The sequence below is a fragment of the Lissotriton vulgaris genome, chromosome 11 (genome assembly GCF_964263255.1).
Source record: "Lissotriton vulgaris chromosome 11, aLisVul1.2, whole genome shotgun sequence".
Taxonomy (NCBI): Eukaryota; Metazoa; Chordata; class Amphibia; order Caudata; family Salamandridae; genus Lissotriton; species Lissotriton vulgaris.
In genome coordinates this window covers 1076066783-1076089783 of record NC_141699.1, presented here as the reverse complement: position 1 = coordinate 1076089783, position 23001 = coordinate 1076066783, and the positions used below count along the sequence as shown (strand labels likewise).

General features: G+C 44.1%; 1 protein-coding gene across 1 annotated transcript in view; it reads left to right on the top strand.

The window, feature by feature from the left end:
• The first annotated feature begins 8674 nt into the window (after window positions 1-8674).
• The window catches only part of EIF4E2 (eukaryotic translation initiation factor 4E family member 2), a 64098-nt gene continuing 49771 nt past the window's right edge, over window positions 8675-23001 (top strand). The window contains exon 1 of the mRNA XM_086944539.1: window positions 8675-9038. Coding sequence (XP_086800665.1) covers window positions 9019-9038 — 20 coding nt within the window. The 5' untranslated portion in view covers window positions 8675-9018. The remainder of the gene's footprint in view (window positions 9039-23001) is intronic.

Genomic DNA, 23001 nt, shown 5'->3' with positions numbered 1-23001 from the left:
TCTCCCTCAGTAGCTTTTCCCCCACCCCAGAGTTGCTGCCATGCATGTGCTGCTTTTACCCTCCCCACCTGCTCATCTGTTGCCTCATATGCCCCCCAATATTTTTTTTAACAATTTTGGTGCGGAGGAAGGAGTGTAGCCAGGGATACCAGCGAGCAAATTGCTGTCCGCTCCTCTGTCTTAAACAAATTTACTTTTGCACAACTTCTTTTTCATGCCTTCTGAATTGCTGACCCATCTCATATATATAAATGTAAAAACATTGGGACCCACATCATTCTGTCGGAGCACATGTGCAATGCTTCCCCCCTAAATACCTGCCCCACTCTCAGTGTTGCTGTCTCCCTCATTTTGCGAGTTTTCTTGTGTGCCCAAACTCCCATCTCTCCCACATGCTTGGTGTTGCTTTTGCTAATATTTCTTCCCACCTCCAGTGTTGCTCAGCCTCTCCTTCGATTGGTGTTTTTGCCCGCCAAGACATACCCATCCATTGCCCCACCGGCTCCTTCATTACCCCCTAAGTTCACTGTCTTTCATATTTCGCTACTTCAGACCCTCACACCCTCTCACCCTCACACACTCTCACACACCCTCACTCACTCTCACACCCTCACACCCCATCACCCTCACGCCCTCACCCACCCTCACCCCCCTCACCCTAACACACCCTCACCGTCACACACATTCACACCCCCTCACCCTCACACCCTCACTCACCTTCACCCCCCTCACCCTCACACACCCTCACTCACCCTCACACCCTCACCCTCACAACCCTCTCACCCTCACCCTCTCCCTCACACACCCTCATCCTCTCCCTCACCCTCGCCCACCCTCACACCCCCTCACCCTCACACACCCCCTCACCCTTCCTCACCCTCACACACCCCCACACCCTCAACCTCTCACACACCCTCTCCCAACCTCTCACCCTCTCACACCCCCTCACACCCTCACACACCCTCAAACACCCTCACAGCCTCACCCTTACACACCCCTCACCCTCACACCCCTCACCCCCCACACCACCCTCACCCTCACACCCCCCCTCACCCTCATACCCCCTCACACACCCTCACCCTCACACCCCCTCACCCTCACAACCCCTCACCCCTCACACCCCCACACCCCCTCACCCTCACACACCCCCTCACCCTCACACTCCCCCACACCCTCATACACCCTCACCCTCACACCCCCTCACCCTCACACCACCTCACCCTCACACCCACTCACCACCCCACCGTCACACCCTCACACAGCCGTAATTAACCTCACACCCTCACCCTCACTCACCCTCACACCCCCTCACTCTCACAAACCTCTCACACCCTCACCAGCATAGCATAACAAAACATAGCATAACAAAACACAGCATAGCATAGCATAAGAAAACAAAGCTTAGGATAGCAAAACAAAACATAGCATAGCATAACGAAACAAAACATAACATAGTAAAACACAACAAAGTATAGCATAGCATAACAAAACACAACAAAACATAGCATCGCATAACAAAACATAGCATAACAAAACAAAGCATAACACCCCACCCTCACATACCCTCACCCTCACACCCCCTCACCCTCACACCTCACACCCACTCATCCTCACACCCTCACACTCACACCCCCTCACCCTCACAACCCTCTCACCCTCACACACCCTCACCCTCACACACCCTCACTCACCCTCACCAGCATAGCATAACAAAACATAGCATAGCATAACAAAACACAGCATAGCATAGCATAACAAAAAAATCATAGGATAGCAAAACATAGCATGGCATAACAAAACAACGCATAGGCTAGCAAAACAAAACATAACATAGCAAAACACAACACAGCAGAGCATAGCATAACAAAACACAACAAAACATAGCATAGCATAACAAAACATAGCATAACAAAACAAAGCATAACATAACAAAGCATAGCAAAACAAAACATAGCATAGTATAGCAAAGCATAGCATAGCATAACAAAACACAACAAAACATTGCAGAACAAAACAAAGCATAGCATAACAAAACATAGCATAACAAAACATAGCAAAACAAAACAAAGCATAGCATAGCAAAACACAACAAAACATAGCATAACAAAACACAACAAAACATAGCATAGCATAGCATAACAAAACACAACAAAACATAGCATAGCATATCAAAACAAAGCATAGGATAGCAAAACTAAACATAGCATAGCATAACAAAACATAGCATAACATAACAAGACATAGCATAACCTCTTAAGCGCTGCTGACGGCCAACGGTCGTCACGAGCGCTACCTCCCCAGTGCTGCGCACGACCATTGGACGTCCATTCAGCACTAGTTCCAATGGACAGCGCAGCACTGGGGAGGGATATTTGCGAAGCAGCTAAGGTGTTAACAAAACACAACAACACATAACATAACAAAACATAGCAAAACAAAACAAACATTACATAGCTTAACAAAACACAAGACATAGCATAGCGAAACAAAACATATAATAGCATATCAAAACATAGCACATCATACCAAACACAACAAAACATAGCATAGCATAGCATAACAAAACATAGCATAGCAAAACAAAGCATAGCATAATAACACACAACAAAAACATAGCATAGCATAACAAAACATAGCATAGCATAACAAATCATAGCATAGCAAAATACAGCATAGCATAACAAAACATAGCATAGCATAACAAAACACAGCATAGCATAGCATAACAAATCAAAGCATAGGATAGGAAAACAAAACAGAGCATAGCATACAGCATCACTCAGCACCACCACAGCATCACTCATGGGCACCACAATATAACTATGCGTTGCCACAGAATCACTCGTTCGCCACCACAGCATCAATCTGTGCAACCATTCAACAACTGGTTCAAATATGTTCCCTCAATGTTTCAAGCTTTATTACAAATGTAACAATGTGATGTTAATATTTCACTTCTGTTCTCGAATTTTTGTCACAATAAAATACACCGAACATAATCTTCACAAAAGTTATTTTACAAAAGTTTAAGCTATTGCCATTATAAATTACAATAACCTTTATTTAAGTATTAATTATTTGAAAAAATGAAAAGCCATTGTTATTTGTAATATCAATACATGTAAGTCACATAAATACAACACAAATTGCATTACAAATGCTATAGGTGTCACATTTGCGAAAGTTATAACTATTGGCATTGTAAATGACAAAGCTATTTATTTCGCTATTTTCGAAAACAAAACATAAATAAAAAAATTGTCATTTACAATACCAATAGCTCAAACTTTCCTAATGCGAGACCTATTGCATTGCAAATGCTTGTGTTCTGTGAATGCTAGCATTCAGATTTTGATTGATTTCCTAACTCCATGTTGAGGTTTAGGCTGTATTTTACTAACCTGCATTTAATAAGATTTTTCTAAAATATATACTTACGAAGATTTGCTTTGTTGACATTATTAAATAAAATCAAATTCCAAGAAATATAGGGTTGTCCCTCCATGGTTTACATCAGTACCATCATTCTAAATCACTTCAATAGCAAAGCTTGACGATGAAGTATTGCCGTCATTCGCCCAGGGCTTGACAACGACGCGGGACCCGACTGCACGACTCAAAACCAACGCATTGCCTACAATCCTCCAGATAGATGACACATCGCCTCCTCAGGTTCTCGCAGCTACTCCTTGACATTGGCCCTTGTTTTCCTTGAAAGTACTGTTTCAGGGGGGCCTGCATTGCGGTCGGCTTGACTTTTCAGATTTCATTTGGTCCAGCATGACCAGATAGGCCCAGTTGGTGCTTTATGACTCTAAGCAATATATTTAAAAATATTCTTTAAAAAATCATAACTCCTATTCTACTTTCTGGATTTTTGTCGTTTGGGTCTTGACTTGTTCATAAAAGTAAGCTCTCTTTCTCTAACCTGGTGTGGATTAATTTAGTGAGGAGGTTTCACTGTTTTACTTTATTAAGTGTTGCACAAGTGGTGGCTCACTGGTTAGAGGCGGCAGACCCGTAAGCAGAGGACGGCCCGGGACCAGGGTTTGATTACCGACGCAGCAGGGTCGTGGACCAGGGTCAGCGGGCTCGATAATTCTTGCCTCGGTGCCTACTCCAGTCAGCGACCACACTCGGCAACTCTGGGCATTAGCTTGCCTCATCTTCACAACGGCCCCCCCAGACCGCCGGGGATGCTTGGTCGCACCTTGGAGATACCCATTAGGGACCATCTCTCAGGGTGAGCCAGGACGGGTGAGCCAGGACGGGTTCCCCAGCGGTCGAAGCGCGGAGATACTCCTCCGGGAGTCGATCCTAGCGCTATATAAACCCGCAATTAAATAAATTAAATTTTGCACATTAAGTTAAGCCTGCCTGCTCTATGCCAAGCCACCAGAGGGTGAGCACAGGTTAATTAAGGGACTGTATCTGACTTATCCGTACTAGAGTGGTGGTCCCTACTTGGACAGGGTACATACCTTTGCCAACCAGAGACCACACTTCTAACAAACATGATCCCTGAGAATGAAATTTGGAGATGGATTTCCCTACTAGTTAGTATTTTTTGTCATGGTTATCTTTGCTTTTTCTTGTTAGGCAGTGTTGCTTCTTCAGATGATTTGCACAGTCTGTCAGTGCAGGGCCTAGAGGATCTATTCAAGGAGAGGCTGGAAATGGTTGATAGCGATATCCTTTTAGAGAACAATTGACATCTTTGGTAGTACTATGCTTAGTGTTGTTGTAAGCAAACTCTTCCAAAAGAAGATATTGAGGGCAACTACTTTGAGTGACATAACTATATCTCCACAGATATTGTTCCAAGTGCTAGTTCACTCTCTTAGTTTAGCCATTAACCTGAGGGTGGTGTCATGAAGAGAGCGGCCTCGGTATGCCTAGCACTCAACACAAAGTATTCCAAAAGCAAGAAATAAACTAAGGACCTTGATCTGAGACTATTGCAGCCAGCAGTAAATGGAGACAGAAGTCCTCAGAAAAAATGTTAGCCATGCAACGGGGTGTCCTTTTTGAACCCTTGCACCCTTGAAATTGCGCCCGGAATTTGCGAGTGCCTCTTGGTTACTTGCAAATTGGGGAGAAATCCTATTGGCCCATAGGAATGAATGGGATGGTATTCCTTGATTGCGAATGTCAATTTGCGATTCGCAATTAAGGAATCTCAAATGTTTTTGAGATTCCTACCTACATTCAATTTAGCGAGTCCTTAATGGCGATTCTGTAAAAATCGCTATTAAGGACTCGCTAAATTGAATTTACCTACATCTGGCACTAGGTTTTATTATCTCCAATGTTTGTATTGTTTTACATGTTTTCTTTCATTCTTTATGATTTCATAAATTTTTACCTGGTGAGCAAAGCAAAATGCAGCTGCCCACAGTTCAGCACCTCAGTCCCTAAATCAACAGATTAATAAAATGTCTTTGCAAACCCATCCAGAGTTCGCCGTACTTCCACTCCACTGAAAACCAGATAAATGCATACTTAATATAATAAAGAGAGAGCCCAAACCTTTGAGGCGGGTAATCTCAGGAACCACAGCACCAATCACAACACCTAATACAGCGTTGGAAAGGGCAGTTGCAGCAGAAGGACATAGGCTATGTAGACGCCCACCATATACATTTAAAAGGTAAAAGAACTGTACCAGCAAAGTAGTCCCATAGGGGCATGTCTGCGTTGTGCTGTGGGCGTGTGCTGGGGGCATGACAAACGCTGGGGACGTGTGGTACGTTATGCCCTTCATGCCATGTCTCATATCGTGTGCTAATCCCACCCTGCTCCCTTTAAATACCCCTGCACCCCATAATCATAACCCACCCTTACTCCTTAAAATACAACAACACCCTTAAAAACTAACCCATCTTAACCCTATAAATATACCCTGTACCCCAAAACCCAAACCTATCCCTAAAAATACCCCTGAACCCCCAAACCTAGCCCTGAACCCTATAAATACCCCTGTACCTCAAAACCCAAACCTACCCCATAACCCTAAAAATACCCCTGTACCCCAAAACCAAAACCAAGCCCTGAACCCTAAAAATACCACTGTACCCCAAAACCCAAACCTACCCCTGAACCCTAAAATACCCCTGTACCCCAAAACCCAAACCTAGCCCTGAACCCTTAAAATACCCCTGTACCCCAAAACCCAAACCTACACATGAACCCTAAAAATGCCCCTGTACCCCAAAACCCAAACCTAGCCCTGAACCCTAAAAATAACCCTGTACCCCATAACACAAACCTACCACTGAACCCTAAAATACCCCTGTACCCCAAAACCCAAACCTAGCCCTAAACCCTAAAAATACCCCTGTACCCCAAAACCCAAACCTAGCCCTGAACCCTTAAAATACCCCTGTACCCCAAAACACAAACCTACCCCTGAACCCTAAAAATACCCCTAACCCCCAAAACCCAAACCTAGCCCTGAACTCTAAAAATACCCCTGTACCCCAAAACCCATACCTATCCCTAAACCCTAAAACTACCCCTGTACCCCATAACCCAAAACTATATCTGAACCCTTAAAATACCCAAACACCCCAAAACATATACCTCAGTACCACAAAACATATACCCCTATGCCCATACTTACCTTATCCAAACATTTTAAAAAAACATGCTTTTACCATTCATGCATTTACAACGAATTTCGATGTAAATGTATGTGTGGTAAAAGCATATAAAATGTAATGCCATGCGTTATAATGGCATTGCGGAGTCATGGTACTTTCGTAATGAAAGTATGCGGAGTGATGGTATGCGGAAAGAAAGTTGCGGAATGATGGCTGTTTACCCTCCCCCTGTAAGTACATTGGTGGCACTGTGGCCCACATCTACAGCAACATACTCATATTTTTTCACCACCCATTTGAAAAATGCACAGGTCTCTCTCATTGATGGCCAGCAACGACATACACTTTTAGACACACCTCCCGCCACAAGTTCTAGAACTGCGAACATTAGAGCTGGGGAGCTACGTTCGAATCTCGGCATCAACTCAACATCCTGTGATTCCAGGCAAATCGCTTTGTCTCCCCGTGCCTACAACAAATGAATGTGTTCTTCTGTAATGAAAATTGCGCTCATGCCATGTTGTCGAGTTTGCGCTATATAATATTGCAAGGAAAAATCAAGTAGGGACACTCAAGTTCACACACTACTGAACAAGCACTCTTAAGTGCATCAGCAGTGCACTGTGAATCGGAGCGTTTCACAGGCCTGTCACAGATAGGAAATGCTATCAAAACGAAATCCTACAAAACAATATACCACTGGCCGGCAGCAATTCATACCCGGACAACGTCGGGAGGGGCTGCTAATGAATTCATAAAGAGAAGGAGGGTGCACCAGGGTGGAGTCAATGAGCTTCAAATATCTTCCAAAATATATCTTTTATTATATTTTCAGTTTTAAAACTTTTTGGGGACATCAGCCAACGCGTTTCGTTCTGAATGGAACTGCGTCAGGGCTCAGGTATCCTGATCTTGATTCAAATAATTAGTATATGGTAATCAATAGATTCCAAAAAGTAAATCCAGTTGGATGAAGGCCTGTGTTCGCCAATCGCAAATGAATCTCAGATACCAAAGACTATTAAGCAGACAAAGTGGTCCAAAAGACGTTAGCCCAGGCCCTCCGCATTCACCAACAGGTTATGTACCCAAAAACACTAGTCACTCTGCGCGTTGCAAGGTCAAAGGGCCAGGGTAGCAGCCAATAATCCTGGTCAAAGTTGACGCATTCAAAAGGAGTCCCCCATCCAGACTTTCTTAAATGTTTACCACCTGCTTTTGACTAGAGGTATTGTGAGGTAATTTCCACTTGTTTTTAATGACCTCTCATACTTGTAATTGGGTGTTATTTACCACATACGTCATTTCTTGCCTTTGGTAAATAGCACATGCGTAAGTGTACGTGGACTATAGACATTTAGGAGCTTATTTACAAGCCCCCTGCACCACCCGTACATCACTTTTCCCATGTTAAAAATTACGCAAAAGTGGAGCAACAAGCTTCTAAATAGGCCCCTTGGTATTTAGCACATGTGCTAAATAACACCTGCATTATTTAACTTTTGATCAGACGATTCATTACAGTCATGCAATATTTCCCCCCTGCATTCGATAAATACCACAACTTATAATCAGGGCCTTAAGGGAGTTAGGTGTTAAGTAACTCATTTTCATGGATGCAACCATTTCAGACTGCGTTTTGTGAGAAATAGTGACGTTATTTAGTAAGATGCTGAGCAATTTCATCAATTTACATGAAATGTTGGACCTGTAATCTTTTATCAGAAATTATATTTTGTATATATATGCTAATTTTTTAGCTGTCTGTGAAATATGGTGCATTACATACAGGCAGATGTTGTTAATTAACTGGAAAATTGACTAGAATGATATATTTTTTATATGACCATTTGTGTAACAATTCTAAGTAGGGTGCACCATTATAATTTATTTTGCGACCAAAAAAATAATAATAATAATAATAATAATAATATATATATATATATATATATATATATATATATATATATATATATATATATATATATATATATATATATATATATATATATATATAGTTGTAAGTGTTGCAAGGTCTTTAAGGTTCATCATATCCAGAGAAGGGAGCGGCTCCTACGCTGTAAAACAGGAGCTCTCAGTACACCGTAGGCCCGGGCCAGGCCCCGGCCGTAGATGCTCCCTCCGGGTTGCACTCCCTGGGACTCTCCCGCTCCTGAGTCCACTGCGCCACACCGGCCTCAGCCCCCAACCAACATGGCGGCTCGGCCAGGCCCGTCGTCGCCGCCGCCGCGCGTCCCCCCCTCATAACCTCCAGTCCGGACGCCCCGTCTGGCGCGTCTGCGGTCCCTCCTCCTCCCGTCTGTCAGCGGCGCGGGCGGGCGGGCGGCTGCAGCTGCTACGGGCGCCGGGCGAGCGGGGAGCAGCGCCGGCCCAGGAGGAGGAGAGCCAGCCGAGGATGAACAACAAGTTCCAGGCGTGAGTCCGGCCTCTGCCGCCGCCACCTGCCCGCCCCAGGCTACCCCGCCGCGGACGGTTACCAACGGGCCCTCGGGGCTGCGCGCGGCGGACGGTTACCAACGGCCCCTCAGGGCTGCGCGCGGCGGGGCCCCGTGCCGCGCGCTAATCCGTCCCCGCGGGCGGTGCTTCATCCCTCGGAGAGCGCGCGGGGGGGAAAGCGGCACGAGCGTCATAACAACCAGGGGGGAAACTTAGTGCTGCCTGGCATATAGCGCTATACGTAGAGCCAAGAAGCCCTGGAATATAGTATGTAGAGCCAATAAACCTGGAATATAGCGCTATATGTAGAGCCAATAAAACCTGAAATATAGCGCTATATGTAGAGCCAAGAAGCCCGCGAGCATTTCTGCGCTTTAAAAAAATATCCAGTAATAGCTACTGGCAAGCCAAAGATAACCCTGGCAACAGACTGTGAAATACCCACTGCCTGGCACCCCCCATTTTTTTTTAAATTGTAAAATGACGGTCATGTTGAACTGTACAATTACCCTCATTATTAACTCTGAAATAATACCCACGTTGGATTTTGATATTACCCTCACGGATTATCCTAATGTGATCCTTAGGTTTGATCATAAAATGTCCTGTATAACCGTAAATTATCCTCGTTAGAACCAAAAATCAGCTCCTCGTTAGCTACAAAGCTCAGTCTCTTATTAGATTGGCGCCTTGACAACCGGGAGGCGAAACTAAGTGCTGCCTTGGAATATAGCGCTATATGTAGAGCCAAGAGCATTTCTGCGCTTGACAAAATTATCCAGTAATAGCTCCTGGCAAACCAAAGATGACCCTAGCAACAGACTCTGGAAAACCCACTGCCTGACACCCCCAATTTTTCGGATTGTAAAATGACTGTCATGTTTAACCCTAAAATTACCATCATTATTAACTCTGAAATAATACCCACATTAGACTTTTATATTACCCTCACTGATTACCCTAATGATTATAAAATGTCCTGTTCGACTGTAAATTATCCTCGTTGGAACAAAAAATCATCTTATTTGCTGCAAAGCCCAGTCTCTTATTAGATGCAGAAGGACTCTTAGATTTAAAATACATCTCTAGTTACACTTGAAATTAACCTAAATTGACCCCCAAATATATCCTAAAAAGCCACCACGTCAGATTCTCAACACGCATGTTACTCCCTTAAACAACCATCATGTTAACTCTTAAAGTGACCCTCACATTATATCCTCAAATGACCCTCACGTTAGAAATAAAGTGACCCTCCGGTGAGAGCCGAGAGCTAGCCTCTTGAGATCCAAAAGTGATGATACCAGAGACACCAAAATAAGCCACTGTGACATGTCCAGGAGCCCCCTAAATTACACCACTGTATTTAAAAAAAACTACCGAAATTTGAGAATATAGTTGGAAAATAGGCATGTGCGAGACCCCAACATGCCCTACCCTAGACGATTACAAAAAGAGGCATATGTCTATTTATTAGCTTTTAAACTCTTCTGACATAGAAATAGTGGTCTAACTAGAACATTATATCTAGCTAGGACCACTGGAATTATGTGGCAGTGATGGACCAAATTATGCAGCTAAATTATATGGCAAGAAAAGGCAAATTATGCGGCATAATGCAACACATTTTGTGATATTAACTATTTTGTCTTTTTTTTACTCACGTTAACACCATCTGGGCAAAGATTTCACCTGTTTAACATCCAAGTGCACCAATAAACACATTAAAGATAACTAGTCAACAATTGCAAAAGGTTTACCAATGCGCTTGAACACATCGTCAAGCTTTAGTGAGCTAGAAGCTAATTTTGTTTGTTAAAATCCGAAAGTTATGCAGCATACGATGGATTATATGGCTAATGCGGAAAATTCATAAACATGCAGAAAATGCCTCCGCTGCAGTCTCTTAATTCCAGTGGACATGATCCTATTGAATGCATTGAAGTGTCTTACTATATAGAAGGGTCAGAATATGGAATCTTTTTCAAATACAAATTCCAGCAAAATGCCATTTTGACTCTCCTGTGAGTCACATGAAAGAAAGCCATGCTTCTCATGTCACGCATTAGTAATGTGGAATCTGAGTGGTTAGTCCCGCACACCTGGTTGCAGTTGGTTTCTGACGATAAGGCTGCTCTCACCTGTTGCGTTCGTGTCCTTTCCTTATATACTGAATTAGATGAAAAGTGAAAAAGGCAGCACGTTTGAAATCAAAAGGAAGAAAATCAAGTCTAGCGAAATGCGTTTGGAAGGAAAAACAGTACCTAGTCATTGCATAATTTTAATAAATGGCCAAGATGAAGATAAATTATTCCCCTGAATCAAAAGCAACAAAAATAATTGTATTCCGGTTTCTAATCTAAGCTCTGCTAATAACAAATGTGACTTCTGTCTCGATTTGATATTACTCTATTTAATGAAGAGTGGTGCATAATGTAAAGGCAGCGGGAAATGTTTGTTTGCGACAGGTGACCTCAGTTTTGCAAGAAGGAGAGTAACATGTTATTTGAGGTTTATGGGACATTGAACTACTGTTAGCACAATGGTTTACGAGGTCACATCATTAATATCGAAGATTTATTTTAGAGCGATTAAGAAGGAGGATTAACTTTACAAGTTAGAGGTGCCCTATGTTAGAGATTCGTGCACGGAGTTTGGGATTATTTAAAAAAAAAAATGGAACACATCTTCCATTTTAGAATGATTTTCCATATGGTATTCATTACAGCTTTGGTTGTGAATGCATACACAACCAATTAAAAAACATTATCAATTTGATTTTTAAAAATGTACTTTTCACGTCTCTCGCAAATCTTGTTTTCAAGTTAGTTCAATCTTATTGCTTTTCGCAGTGTTGTGTTAATGATACCCGCCTTGATCCATACGTGCATATAATCTGTAACAAAGAGATTACCCATCTTTTTGTACCTACGATGAGAGCTCACTTTGTTGCAGCTCCAGTAAACTTTCTCAGTCTCACACTTGCCACAGGCTGAAAAAGCTCATTGCTGAAACAGTACTGGCCAATGAGAGCTGGGGGTCTTGCTCCAGGCTGCTGAAAATTAGGTACTGTTTATACAACTGCCAGTAAGGACAGGCTCAAGTTTACAGTTTCTGCCAAATTTGAAAGCTCACTTGGAGCCAGTTGGAAAGAGAAGAGTTTTGGTGTGTCCAGTGTAATTTTACAATGTATTTTTGCTGGGATTGGGCACACCTCCCTGGTGAAGGGTGTATATCTAGGTTCAAGTCTTTACTGAAAGTGGGTGTACCAGTTGGATAACACTGGTCTAAGATTGACTAACTAACCGCTTGACAGTGATGTTTATTTACAGGTTTTTGCTGCTTTAGTTGTTTTTGTATTGCAACATTTATATAGTGCTTACTCCCCCTTTGTGGGGCGCTGAAGCGCTTTTATACATGGGTAGCAAACTACACTGCATATGGTGTTTGATTGGAAGTGTGTTGTGCTTGTTTTGACCCTGTGTGGAAAGTGTTTTTTTCATTTTGTGCCTGAAGACCACCCTGGTGCGGCTAGCGTGTTAAGAGACGCACCGCTTAGCAGTGCGATGGATGAAGAAGTGTGACAGAGAGGCGCGCAGTGTATGGTTTTCAGGAAGCTGGCAGCTTCGAGCAACTCTCAGGTCCCTTTTTGGTATTTCTAAGTCCACTTAGCAGGTTACTATACTTGGTTGTCCATTCTGAGATATTTCTTTTTAAGTTTATGGTCCTGAGCGCAGGCATAGGCTAATGGGAGAAGTGGCAGAAAGATCTGCTGGGATGGACTTTGTTTACACCTTCCATGCTCATGACGAGCTGAGCTCGTCATGAGCCACGGCGCTCCGGTGCTCGAGCCGTGGATCGCTCTCTCGCGGGGATAATTCCCCTGCTGTGCTGAGCGTTCCACGGGAACGGGTGCAGCTGTGACGAGCTCAGCTCGTCATGAGCACCGGAGCGCTGTGGCTCATGACGAGCTGAGCTTGTCATGAGCATGGGGGCGCTGTGCACGCCCCCATCCCCGCAGCGAAGGGGTTAATATTATGGCTAATATGATTGTCATTGTGAGATGCCAAGAAGTGGCTGTGGTATGTTGCTAGGCGGGACCTGCAGTGTTGGACTAAATTAGAGTTCTCTGTTGGCTTGTGGTTTGTGGCAAATCTCTTATTCTGTGCCTTTTCAGTTGGCGAGGAGGTGTTGATTGCTATGGACATGTATAGTACTGAGTGATGGATATGGTCCTTAGCAGTTTTGTCTTATGTGAGTGTAAGCGTGTCAAGCAGTAAAAGGGAATTATTAAGCAGCCTGCATGAACTACATTCGTCCCTCTGACTGAGTGTTATGGTATTAGTTTTAGTGTTGGTTATATATTGCATTGTAATTGCATTCTATACCACTTACTACCCCTGAAAAGACGTGGTTTTTTTTTAGTTATTGAATGCCTTTACACCAGTTTCTATGTTGTAGAACATATTAGTAGGAATTAGGTCTGATCTTTAGTGGCAAAGGGGGATATGAGAATTTCATGCATTGATTGGTGACATTAAAAAACAGATTAGGCATTGTTAAGGTAGAGGGTATGGCTTTTAAAGGAGAGTTTGTGATCTTTGAAATAGGTGTGGACAATTTGCAGAGATACATTAGTAAGGAATAAGGCAAACATACATGTGAAATAGAGTAGAATGTACTCCGAGAACAGGGGCATGCAGAGAATGGAAAGAAAGAAGAGAACTGTTTGAAAGAAGAGGAGAGTCTGGAGATGAACGCGTTTTAAGTCAATTTTCATGCACCGTTTTTAGGAATATTGCAGAGGCTTTTTCAGACAGAATGCAAACCTGTAGAAAGAAATAACATTATTTGCATAGGCTTCAGTATCATTGGAGGCCAAGAGATTACCACTGTGCATACACACCATCATCACCCGTGTGTAAATAGTATGCAAATAAATATGCTTTTATTTTCCTATGCGATGGAAGGATAACCCAAAATAGGAATGCTGTACTTAAAATGTTTGTGCTAGGGAGGGGCCTTCCCTTTCCCTGGATGATCCGAGTGGGTGAAGGAGAATATAGTTTGTTTTAGTGGATTTGTGTAAAGTAATGCTTCTTAGGGCAGGTAGCACCGGGGCTGTGTAATCTGAAGCACCCACAACATGGGCACCCAAACAGGGACATTTTAAGGATTTTGGGGGCCCTGCGCCAAATGTATTTTGGGAGCACCTGTTCGGAATAGCTTTGATTTTATGATCCAATTTCTACTCTTTCAAGCCTTTTGTGGCCAGGTCATGGAGAGTGCACAGACACCTTCGTCCAAATTCTAAATGTGTTTACATCTAATATTCAGGGATAGTGATGTGTGTTTTCCTTATTGTAACACAGCAGCAGCTCCCTAACATTACTACAAATAATCTCTGCGACCCCCTCCCATTTCTCATGTGAGGTCCCATTTTTATCTAAAATCACCTTTTTTATGGATGTTGCATGAAACCTAAGCACAACGTTTCTCTGCAAAATGTCTATAATAGACTCTCGCACATCACCCACATAAAAAATTAATTAAAGGAAAACGGTATCTAAAACAATCCGTTCAAGAATGAATCAGGGTCATCTGGGAAAGATTCTCTGCAGAACAAATCTAGCTCCATCAGTGGGCTCCCTGAAAGGTTGGGGCACTGGACCAGAGCCCACTTTGCCCATGCCTTAAAACATCTCTGCACCAAAGGAAATGCCTTGACTAGAAACTTCCTCACCTGAGCAATAGAAACTGTAGTCCCACCTCCCACTTGCCAAACAGGCAGGGCTGTGGAAGAACAAGTAACTAGCAGCCCTTCCCTAGCAAAACCCTCATTGAATTTCCAAGGAGAGCCCTGTGTCCATTCCTTCCCACTCCAGTGTCTGGTCGCCAACATTAAGCCATAGGGATGCAGGCAAACGCTGCATTTACACTTACTAGAAGTGGGATCAGTGGCAGGACATCCGCTCCTACCCCATACAAAGCTATACACATAAAGAAACACAGCATTCACAGATTGTGAAAGTCCTAGCTAGTGGCTGAGGAAAAGCACAGATAATCTGCACTATATACTAAGCCACTGCCATTAATAGCAGAGATTTTGTACTATTTGGGTAGTGGGTGTGAATATAGCAGAGAAAGTCTCAACTACATTTCCCCCCCCCCCCCATCCAAACTATGAAACTCCTTTTCTCTCCTCCATTCCTACTTAGAATCTCTGACGGAAGCGACATCACCAGCACAGAGCTCCTCACAAAGACTGCACTCACTATAAGTGCAATATTCGCCATCATATTAACGATATTTTCTTGCAACTTTTAGTACTTGCGTTTTCATTCCAGAATCAATCTCATTTGTAGAATGACTCGTCAAAATCTTCATCCATGCAGTTTATTGAAAAATGACCCTCATACCATTGATGACCTCATTCCTTCGCATAGTTTTTTTTAGATGCACAAGAGGTTACCACTATTAAAAGTGAAAACCTGGTTACCTCTGTTTACTTTTAGCTTTATCCGGATCCCTCATTTTTATCCAGGAAAATAACTTATCTAAGAACTCCCTCCATCGGGTCTACTAGGAGAAGTGTGGCTCAATGGTTAGAGCAGGCAGACCTTGATGCAGAGCTCTGGCCAGGGACCAGGGTTCGATTCCTGCCCCGGCGGGTCTCGGGCTCATTAATTCCCCTGACCGGATATTCTCGCCTCAGTGCCTTTTCTGATCATGGGTCCCACGCTGCAACTCTGGGCAATAGCTTGCTTAGTCTCCACAACGGCCCCCACAACGCGAGGGATGCCTGGTCTGCACTATGGGGGTGCCCAGGAGTGGACACTTCACAGGGAAAGCCAGGAAGGGTTCCCTTGCGGTATTCATACAAGCGCCGGGAAACCCACTGCGGGTAGCTGTGCGCTATACAAGTACAAAAACATTTACATTTACTAGGAGGTTGAGTCCGCCCTGGTGGTATTGTCCTACTAGAGTGGGGAGAGGATGCCTACGATGAAGCATGTCACGTTATGTGAGAGAGGTATCCTCTTCCAAAAAGGTTGATCTTTCTTATTGTTACCCCCTCCACACCCGAATCTTGGTAATTAAGGAACTAGCGATTTGTACAGATAACACTGATGTAAAAAGCACTACAAAGCCACCATACCTTTTTTAGGTCTCGCGACCTGCGTTGCACTGCGCAGCAGTGCACGCGCTGGTCGCGAGACCTCTTGTAGGTGAAAAACTGGGAAATCAAGCTGACCTGGATTCGCACACGCTTGTGCGTGTGCGTTTCCTTTTCTGCTACCCCATTGGCCTTAGCGTGCTTCTTTTAATGAAAGACTGCACACTATTGGCCAAAGGCGGGCGCATTGCTCTGCCCACGGCCTATTGGTGTCTATTACACGCTTGGTGCACGTAATAGACACCAATAGGCCGTCACGTGGTTTCAATTATCGTGCCCACACACGGGCACGATAATTAAAACACATGGCTCGCAGTGGCGCGCGCTCGCGCTTCTTTATTTTTGGATCCATTTCACACGGAAGCAATAAAAGCCGTTTCTTTTCCTTGCGAAACGGAGGGCTGCATATCTCGTGTTGTGCAAGAAGGCACAAGTTCTTGTTTAAATCTCTCTTCATTTTTGTCCCGTTGGATAAATCTTTGACATTTCCGAAAAGGATGCACATAATTAAGATTGTTTTTGGCACATTTTATGAACTTTTCTCCAGGCATGGGTGGAGCGATTATTTATAGCGGATGTCCCTAATTTTGTATTTCCCATTCATAGTCCCTAATGACATTTCCCAAGTGCATAGCAAAAACTGTTGAAAGGATTTAAAACAATCTTGCAATGGTTAGGTTTGGGACAACTTGAAATCCTTTCGTGGTTTGGTGGAAATCTTTACGACGATTGCTTTAACTATATGTGAATCTGTTGATGAACTGCTTACAAGAGCAAAGCACTTTAGCTCTCGTGGCCAAAATGCAGTTCACGAACTGCTTCTCTCCAGGTATGGGGCCCTCTACTGTGAAAATATATGGTGGTGCCTTGTGGGTCAAAGTGAACACCTCTGTAACAGCGGTCTTCTTTCCATGGTTCGCAAACATGTATTTGGTTTTTTATTTTAACCCCTTCAGCGTGGCGCGAATTCTCGCGCTGTGCTGAAGGTTCTATTGAGCCAACGGACTCATGACGGAACGGTTCCGTCATGAGCACAGGCCAACCGACGCTCATGACGGAACTGTTCCGTCATGAGCACCGAAGGGGTTAATGATCTTTATTCAAGTTTAACTGTAAACAATTTACAATGGTAATAATCATCAGTTACTTTGCAACTTTAGTCAATAAACTGCAATTCGATTACATAAACAGTCCCCAACTACCCTCCACCCCGAGCTCTGGTACATAGCTTCATAGACCATTTAGAGAATCATAGCTGCATCAGGGTAAATCAGTCATTGACATCAAAGTACATTGCCATAGGAGACCCAGTACCCATCCCTACCATCACACAGACGGGTCCCCAGGTGACACCCCAGGTGACACGTCTTTTGGGGGTTCTTTCAGGTCAGACAACATGGCCACCTACAACCTTAAATCATCTTCCAGTTTTTCATCTTTACAATGTTTCATCCGGATTTCCTCAGCAGTTGCCCACTCGAAGACATCACTCAGCAGCACCACCGCAGCACAACCTAAGCATCACTCAGCAGCACCTGAGCACCATCCCAGCCATGCTCAGCACCAGTACTGCACCATCTGAGCACCAGCACAGCACCACCTCTGCATCAGTGCAGCACCACCTCACTACCAGCACTGTTTATGTCCCCTTCCAATTACAAAAAAACATTAACAAACGAGCATTAGACTAGGCAAGAAGATTTTGCCAGCATTGCAAGAACAAAACAAGCATTTGCAATGCAATAGGTCTCACATTTGCGAGAGTTAGAGCTATTGGCGTTGTAAATGACAATGCCTTTTATTCATTTGTTTTGAAAACCTGCAAGCGGTGCGTAAAAACGCACTTCGTACGTATAGTCCTTGCTTACGAGAAGCAAGGCTGGCAGTAAAAGAGACTGCCAGCCTTGCTTCTGATAAGCAAGGACTAAAAGTACAAAGTGCTTGTTTAAAAAGAGTGCCTATAAGGTAAATATGCGTGTTTCAGTCAGAAGGGGGAGCTATGTTCACAAAGATTATTGGGTCTTCTGTGATATGCTTGACTCCATTCTACCCATGCCTCCGCCTCCATAAGAACAAGTATTTACAATACAGTAGGTTTCGCATTATTAAAGTTTGAGCTATTGGTGTTGCATTCGTTAGCTATGCCAATAGCTCAAACTTTAATAATGCAAGACCTATTGCGTTGCAAATGCTTGTTGTGTTTTGGGTATTGATGACCATTGCCATGCTTGAATTATCCGTGAATGCATTCTACTAAGGTTATTGATCCCATTGGTGTAAATAGTGAATCCTAACCTGTGATACGGTTCTGATGATGTGGTGACCCCTTGACAATGCTAATAGTCCTGCCCTATATATTAATGTGGTGACCTCTTGACAAAGCCAATAGGCCTGCATTATTTTAAAATGACATCCCTTCCCCTGTATTGTGGTTTATTATCATGTATAGATGGAGGGCATTGTGATTATAGGGTACATGACACACTAAGGGTGACATGGAATATAAGGGTGTTACCAAAGTTATCTACCTGCTGTATATATTTGTTCGTTATTGCGTAGTATTTTGAAGTGTGTGTGTAATAAATGTACTTTTTAAAAGGAAAAGCCACTCACTGGACAATATTTTGATTGTTGTTGTGTGCCAGCAAATTGGGATTGTTAGGCCACACCACCTCCTGTGAGAAGACCTTGGACTGCTCTGCTTCGTTAGCATGAGACTGCCCAGTGCTACAATGGGGTGCTTGGTTCCCAGTAAGGAGACAATTGAGAACCTGTTACTTGTGAAGGACACACATCCATCACAATTAATGACCTAATTTCTTACTTCGACTCAGTAGATGAATGGGTTGTGCTTCCCCTGCATAGTGGTGTGATTGAGATCAGCAAAGACATTTGAGAATCATCTGTGCCGAACAGTGAAAAGGGGAGCAGAGCATTTCTGTGATTGTCCTAAGAAGAAATATGACGTGGCCTCCTTTTAGGGAAGGCACAAAGACTCTATGTGACATAGCACCAATTAAAGATTGTCCCTGTTGGGATGGACTCCACCCAGGTACCAAAATCTCCTGAAATTAACAAATGGGAAGCATGGGAAACATTAATTCTTAGATGAGTAAAAGCAAGTGCGATTGTAAGGAAAGACCTCTTTTTGTATGGTCACCCCAAATTGTTCTACTGATGCTACTGGATTTTTCACTCTGAGAGGGACACTTAAGCTGGTTTGACGAATTGGCTTTCGCCCAATTGTCCAAGCTAACTTACCTGTAAGACCCTAATAAATGGTACTCAGGGCATGTAAGTTAGAGGGTCCTACCAGGGATTGCAGCACTGTTTTTGCCCCTCTGGGTGGGACACAAGTAAAATAAGACTCCCAGTCCACAATTTGCAGCCTGGAGCAGAAATTTTAACTGCTAGCCTGACTTTGTCATTTAAAGTAATGACATTACTTACCCCTTGGTATATATGTGAGTCACCCCTATGGCAGGCCTGCCTAGTCCTAAGACAGGGTACCACATATCACACAGGCAGAACAAGTAATTTTAGATGTTCTGGTAGTAAAAATACGAAACTGTTGTTTTTACTGTGGAAATGCTTGGTCATCCAATTGGCGAGTATAAAGCTGCAAGCCGACCCCTCAGCTGTGCTAACTCTGAAACAGTGCAAACCTATTGGGCCATCCAAAGCATCAAACAACTTGTTACATTAAATCTGACTTAATTCTCAGGTCGAAATTAACTTACCAACTTGCAGTTTAGTCCCCTGTGTCCTCACTGGTTGCACACGGGGTTCATGTCGCCAAGACAGTTTTCTGCCCTCCTGGGGAGATGTGCTAATGACTCCCAGGAAAAGATACAATAGTGGTTTGTTCTGGAAGGAGGTGCCTCCTCCTTTCTGTTAAAGGCACACACGTGTCGGCCCAAAAGATGAGCTTCAAAGGAGAAGCTGCCTTAGAAGGTAAAATGGCTAGCACTTGACAGAGGGGCTGCTCCATCGTTCAGGCAGACAGGCTGGCACTTGGAACAGGAGGGGGAAAACAGTTGACAACCCGAGGGGTTGTAGCCCCCTTGGTAGCCACACACCTGGGTTGGGCTAGGGAGCTCCACACACTGGGAGAAGGGTCCTGCCATATTCGAAGAATGCAGAAAGGTGCATCCTGGGATGCACAGATGTTGCACTTCGCAGCAAGTGGTCATCGGGTGAGAAAAAGTAGGGCACCCTTGGCACCCCAAACTTGGACTTTGACTAGACGGTAAAAAGGACCAAGTTAGGCCTGCCCTGCTGCACCATGGAACCAGCAAAGAGAGGCTGCACCTTCGTGGACTTCACCTGCTGAACCTGGTGGCTAGCACAGGAGAGGGACTGTGCCTACTGTGTCCTGTTCAAGGAGAAGTAGTATCCAATGCCCAGCCAAAACCAAGAGGCACCAAGTTTCAGTGAGCTGGCCTCCTGTTCACAGCACAGGCCCACAACAGCTGAGAAGCCTGCTGGGGCAAGTTGGTAGGCTAAAATCTTTGACCTACTGCCAACCACCGCCAGCAGTGCCAGGGACCATGACTGAACGCACTAAGTTGCACCCGAGTTCACTGAGCCCAGGAGTGTCGTCGGAGTGTGTCTGGTACTCCCAGAGGACAAGTTATCGACCCAGGAAGGATTGGCCTGTGACCGTGATACTAGGCACCTGGTAGTCCACTGGTAACTAGACTTCTGCCAGCACCTAGAGGACTTTGAATGGCGTCGACCCTGTGACCAGGATCGCCTCACTCCTGTCGTGGACCAGGGAGTAGTCGCAGCAAGACCCTCGTCTACGGCATTGCATCCACAGCATCCTTTGAGCATCTTCAGCATCCTTCGTCCCTTGCACCAGACACACTTCCAAAGGAAAGCCCTGCAAAGGCTAAACGTGCATGGACTGACTGAAGACTGCTTCTCCTGCTGAGGAAACTGTTTCTGGGGCCCTTGCTAGCCCCCTTGACTGGCTCCTTACTGGAGTTGGTCACCTAAAGTGACTCCAAGTGACTGCATTGCAACTAGCCCAAACCTTTTAGTGGAAAAGTGTCAAATTCATTAAATTTGCCAATGCTTGATTGCGGTTGAATGAAATGCTTTATTTTACTATACCATGAAAGTTCTATATCTCTGGAATCCTCCTGTAAATCTTTTTCGTTGAGGTGTCTGAAAATACAATATAATTTTTTTAAATTGGTGTAGGATTACTTTGGTGTCTTGTTGATTTCTTCTTCAATTGTTTTGATGCTTCTCAAATGCTTTACAATTGTTCCTCTGTGTAAGCCTTGCTGCTCAGTCACAGCTACCAAGGGTTAAGCTGAAGGTTTAACAAACAAAAACCTAGGGTCCTAAAGGGGATGTTAAGAATATTACGCAGTGACATCGCATAGCCGCACCACATAATACACACCATTTCCTCACAGTGTCAGATTTGCTGGGAGAGAGGACATCCAGTAATCCTGAGTTTCATTAAACAGGGTCTTACTTTTTGCAGGTATCTCCAAACTGTAATGTTTTTCATAAACATGAGGTCTTTGCCTATATCCGTGACATGCAGAAACTCAGATGTATAACGTTTTTTGGAATATCCGCATCCATTTTTTCACCCAGCGCTCTTCAGGGCTAGCTCCCGTCTCCCAGTTCATGCATGCAATGTGGGTATCCTGGGGGCAACGTAAGCGGGCAATGCTCACATCAGTGTTTCCTGAATGTCATTGATCCTCGTTCTGTAGTTCTTCCTGTTGAGTCTTCGGTAGCTAGGCTGCAGATCGTTGTGGCTCCTGAGGAAGCAGTCTCCTAGACTCATCCTCCATGGAGGTCTTAGTGCCCTATTTAGAGTTAGGACAAAACCGGAAATCTCCAATTTCTAGATGAAACTTTTTACTGTGTAGGATATTCAGTCAGTGGATTTTCCTCTGTATTTGCACCGTACTTCAGAAATGGGAGGATTTTCAGTTGCCTGGTCCTGGTCTTTGATGTCCGAGGATACTTCTTCTCCACGTCAGTCCTGCAGCCCCTCTTCTTTCAAGCGGGTACAGCAGCTAGACATGCAAGTCTATGCACCAGCTTAATCTCACTTTGGAAGTTGTGGGAACTTCATCTCCATGTCCTAATAATTGGCCTTCTGAAAGCTGTTGTTGCTGAGCTTCCTTCCGAAGGTTCAATGTGTCCAAGTTGCTGACACTGGAGCGCCCATACCTATGTCAAAGGGAAGCACTGGTGGGAGGCCAGGGTCCATTCAGATGTCCGGTTCAACATTTGTTCATCCAGAGTTCTGGTTAGATGTGTGGCCGTTCTAGTTTTGGGCGAGCTGTTGGGGAACTGATTTAGAAACTGGGCTATCCAGTCAAGAAAATATTTTGCAGCTCAAGAAATCCGATAAAGGTGACCCTACTACAGGGATTCTCTGATATGTTGTCCCCACGGTTGCTCCAGAGATAGAGAAGCAACCAATTACTACTTTGTGCAATGCAGAATATGCCCTCATGGGGGACCACATTCATATAGCCAACTCTCCTCATACATAAATCATAAAAGCAGTCATGGTTCATCAGAATCTTGACACCGCTGAGTTTAATAAGGATTTGAAGGTCGAACCTTGATGAGGGGTACAGTCAGTCAGAGCAAGTAGTCCGTTGGTAAGGTTCTGCAGTAAAGTTTGCCGTAGTGTGCCTCACGAAGATAATGCTCATTGGATTTTCAACGCATGCCACCTGCGTCACTTGGGCCGCCTAACAGGGCAAGCTGGAGTCTGGACAG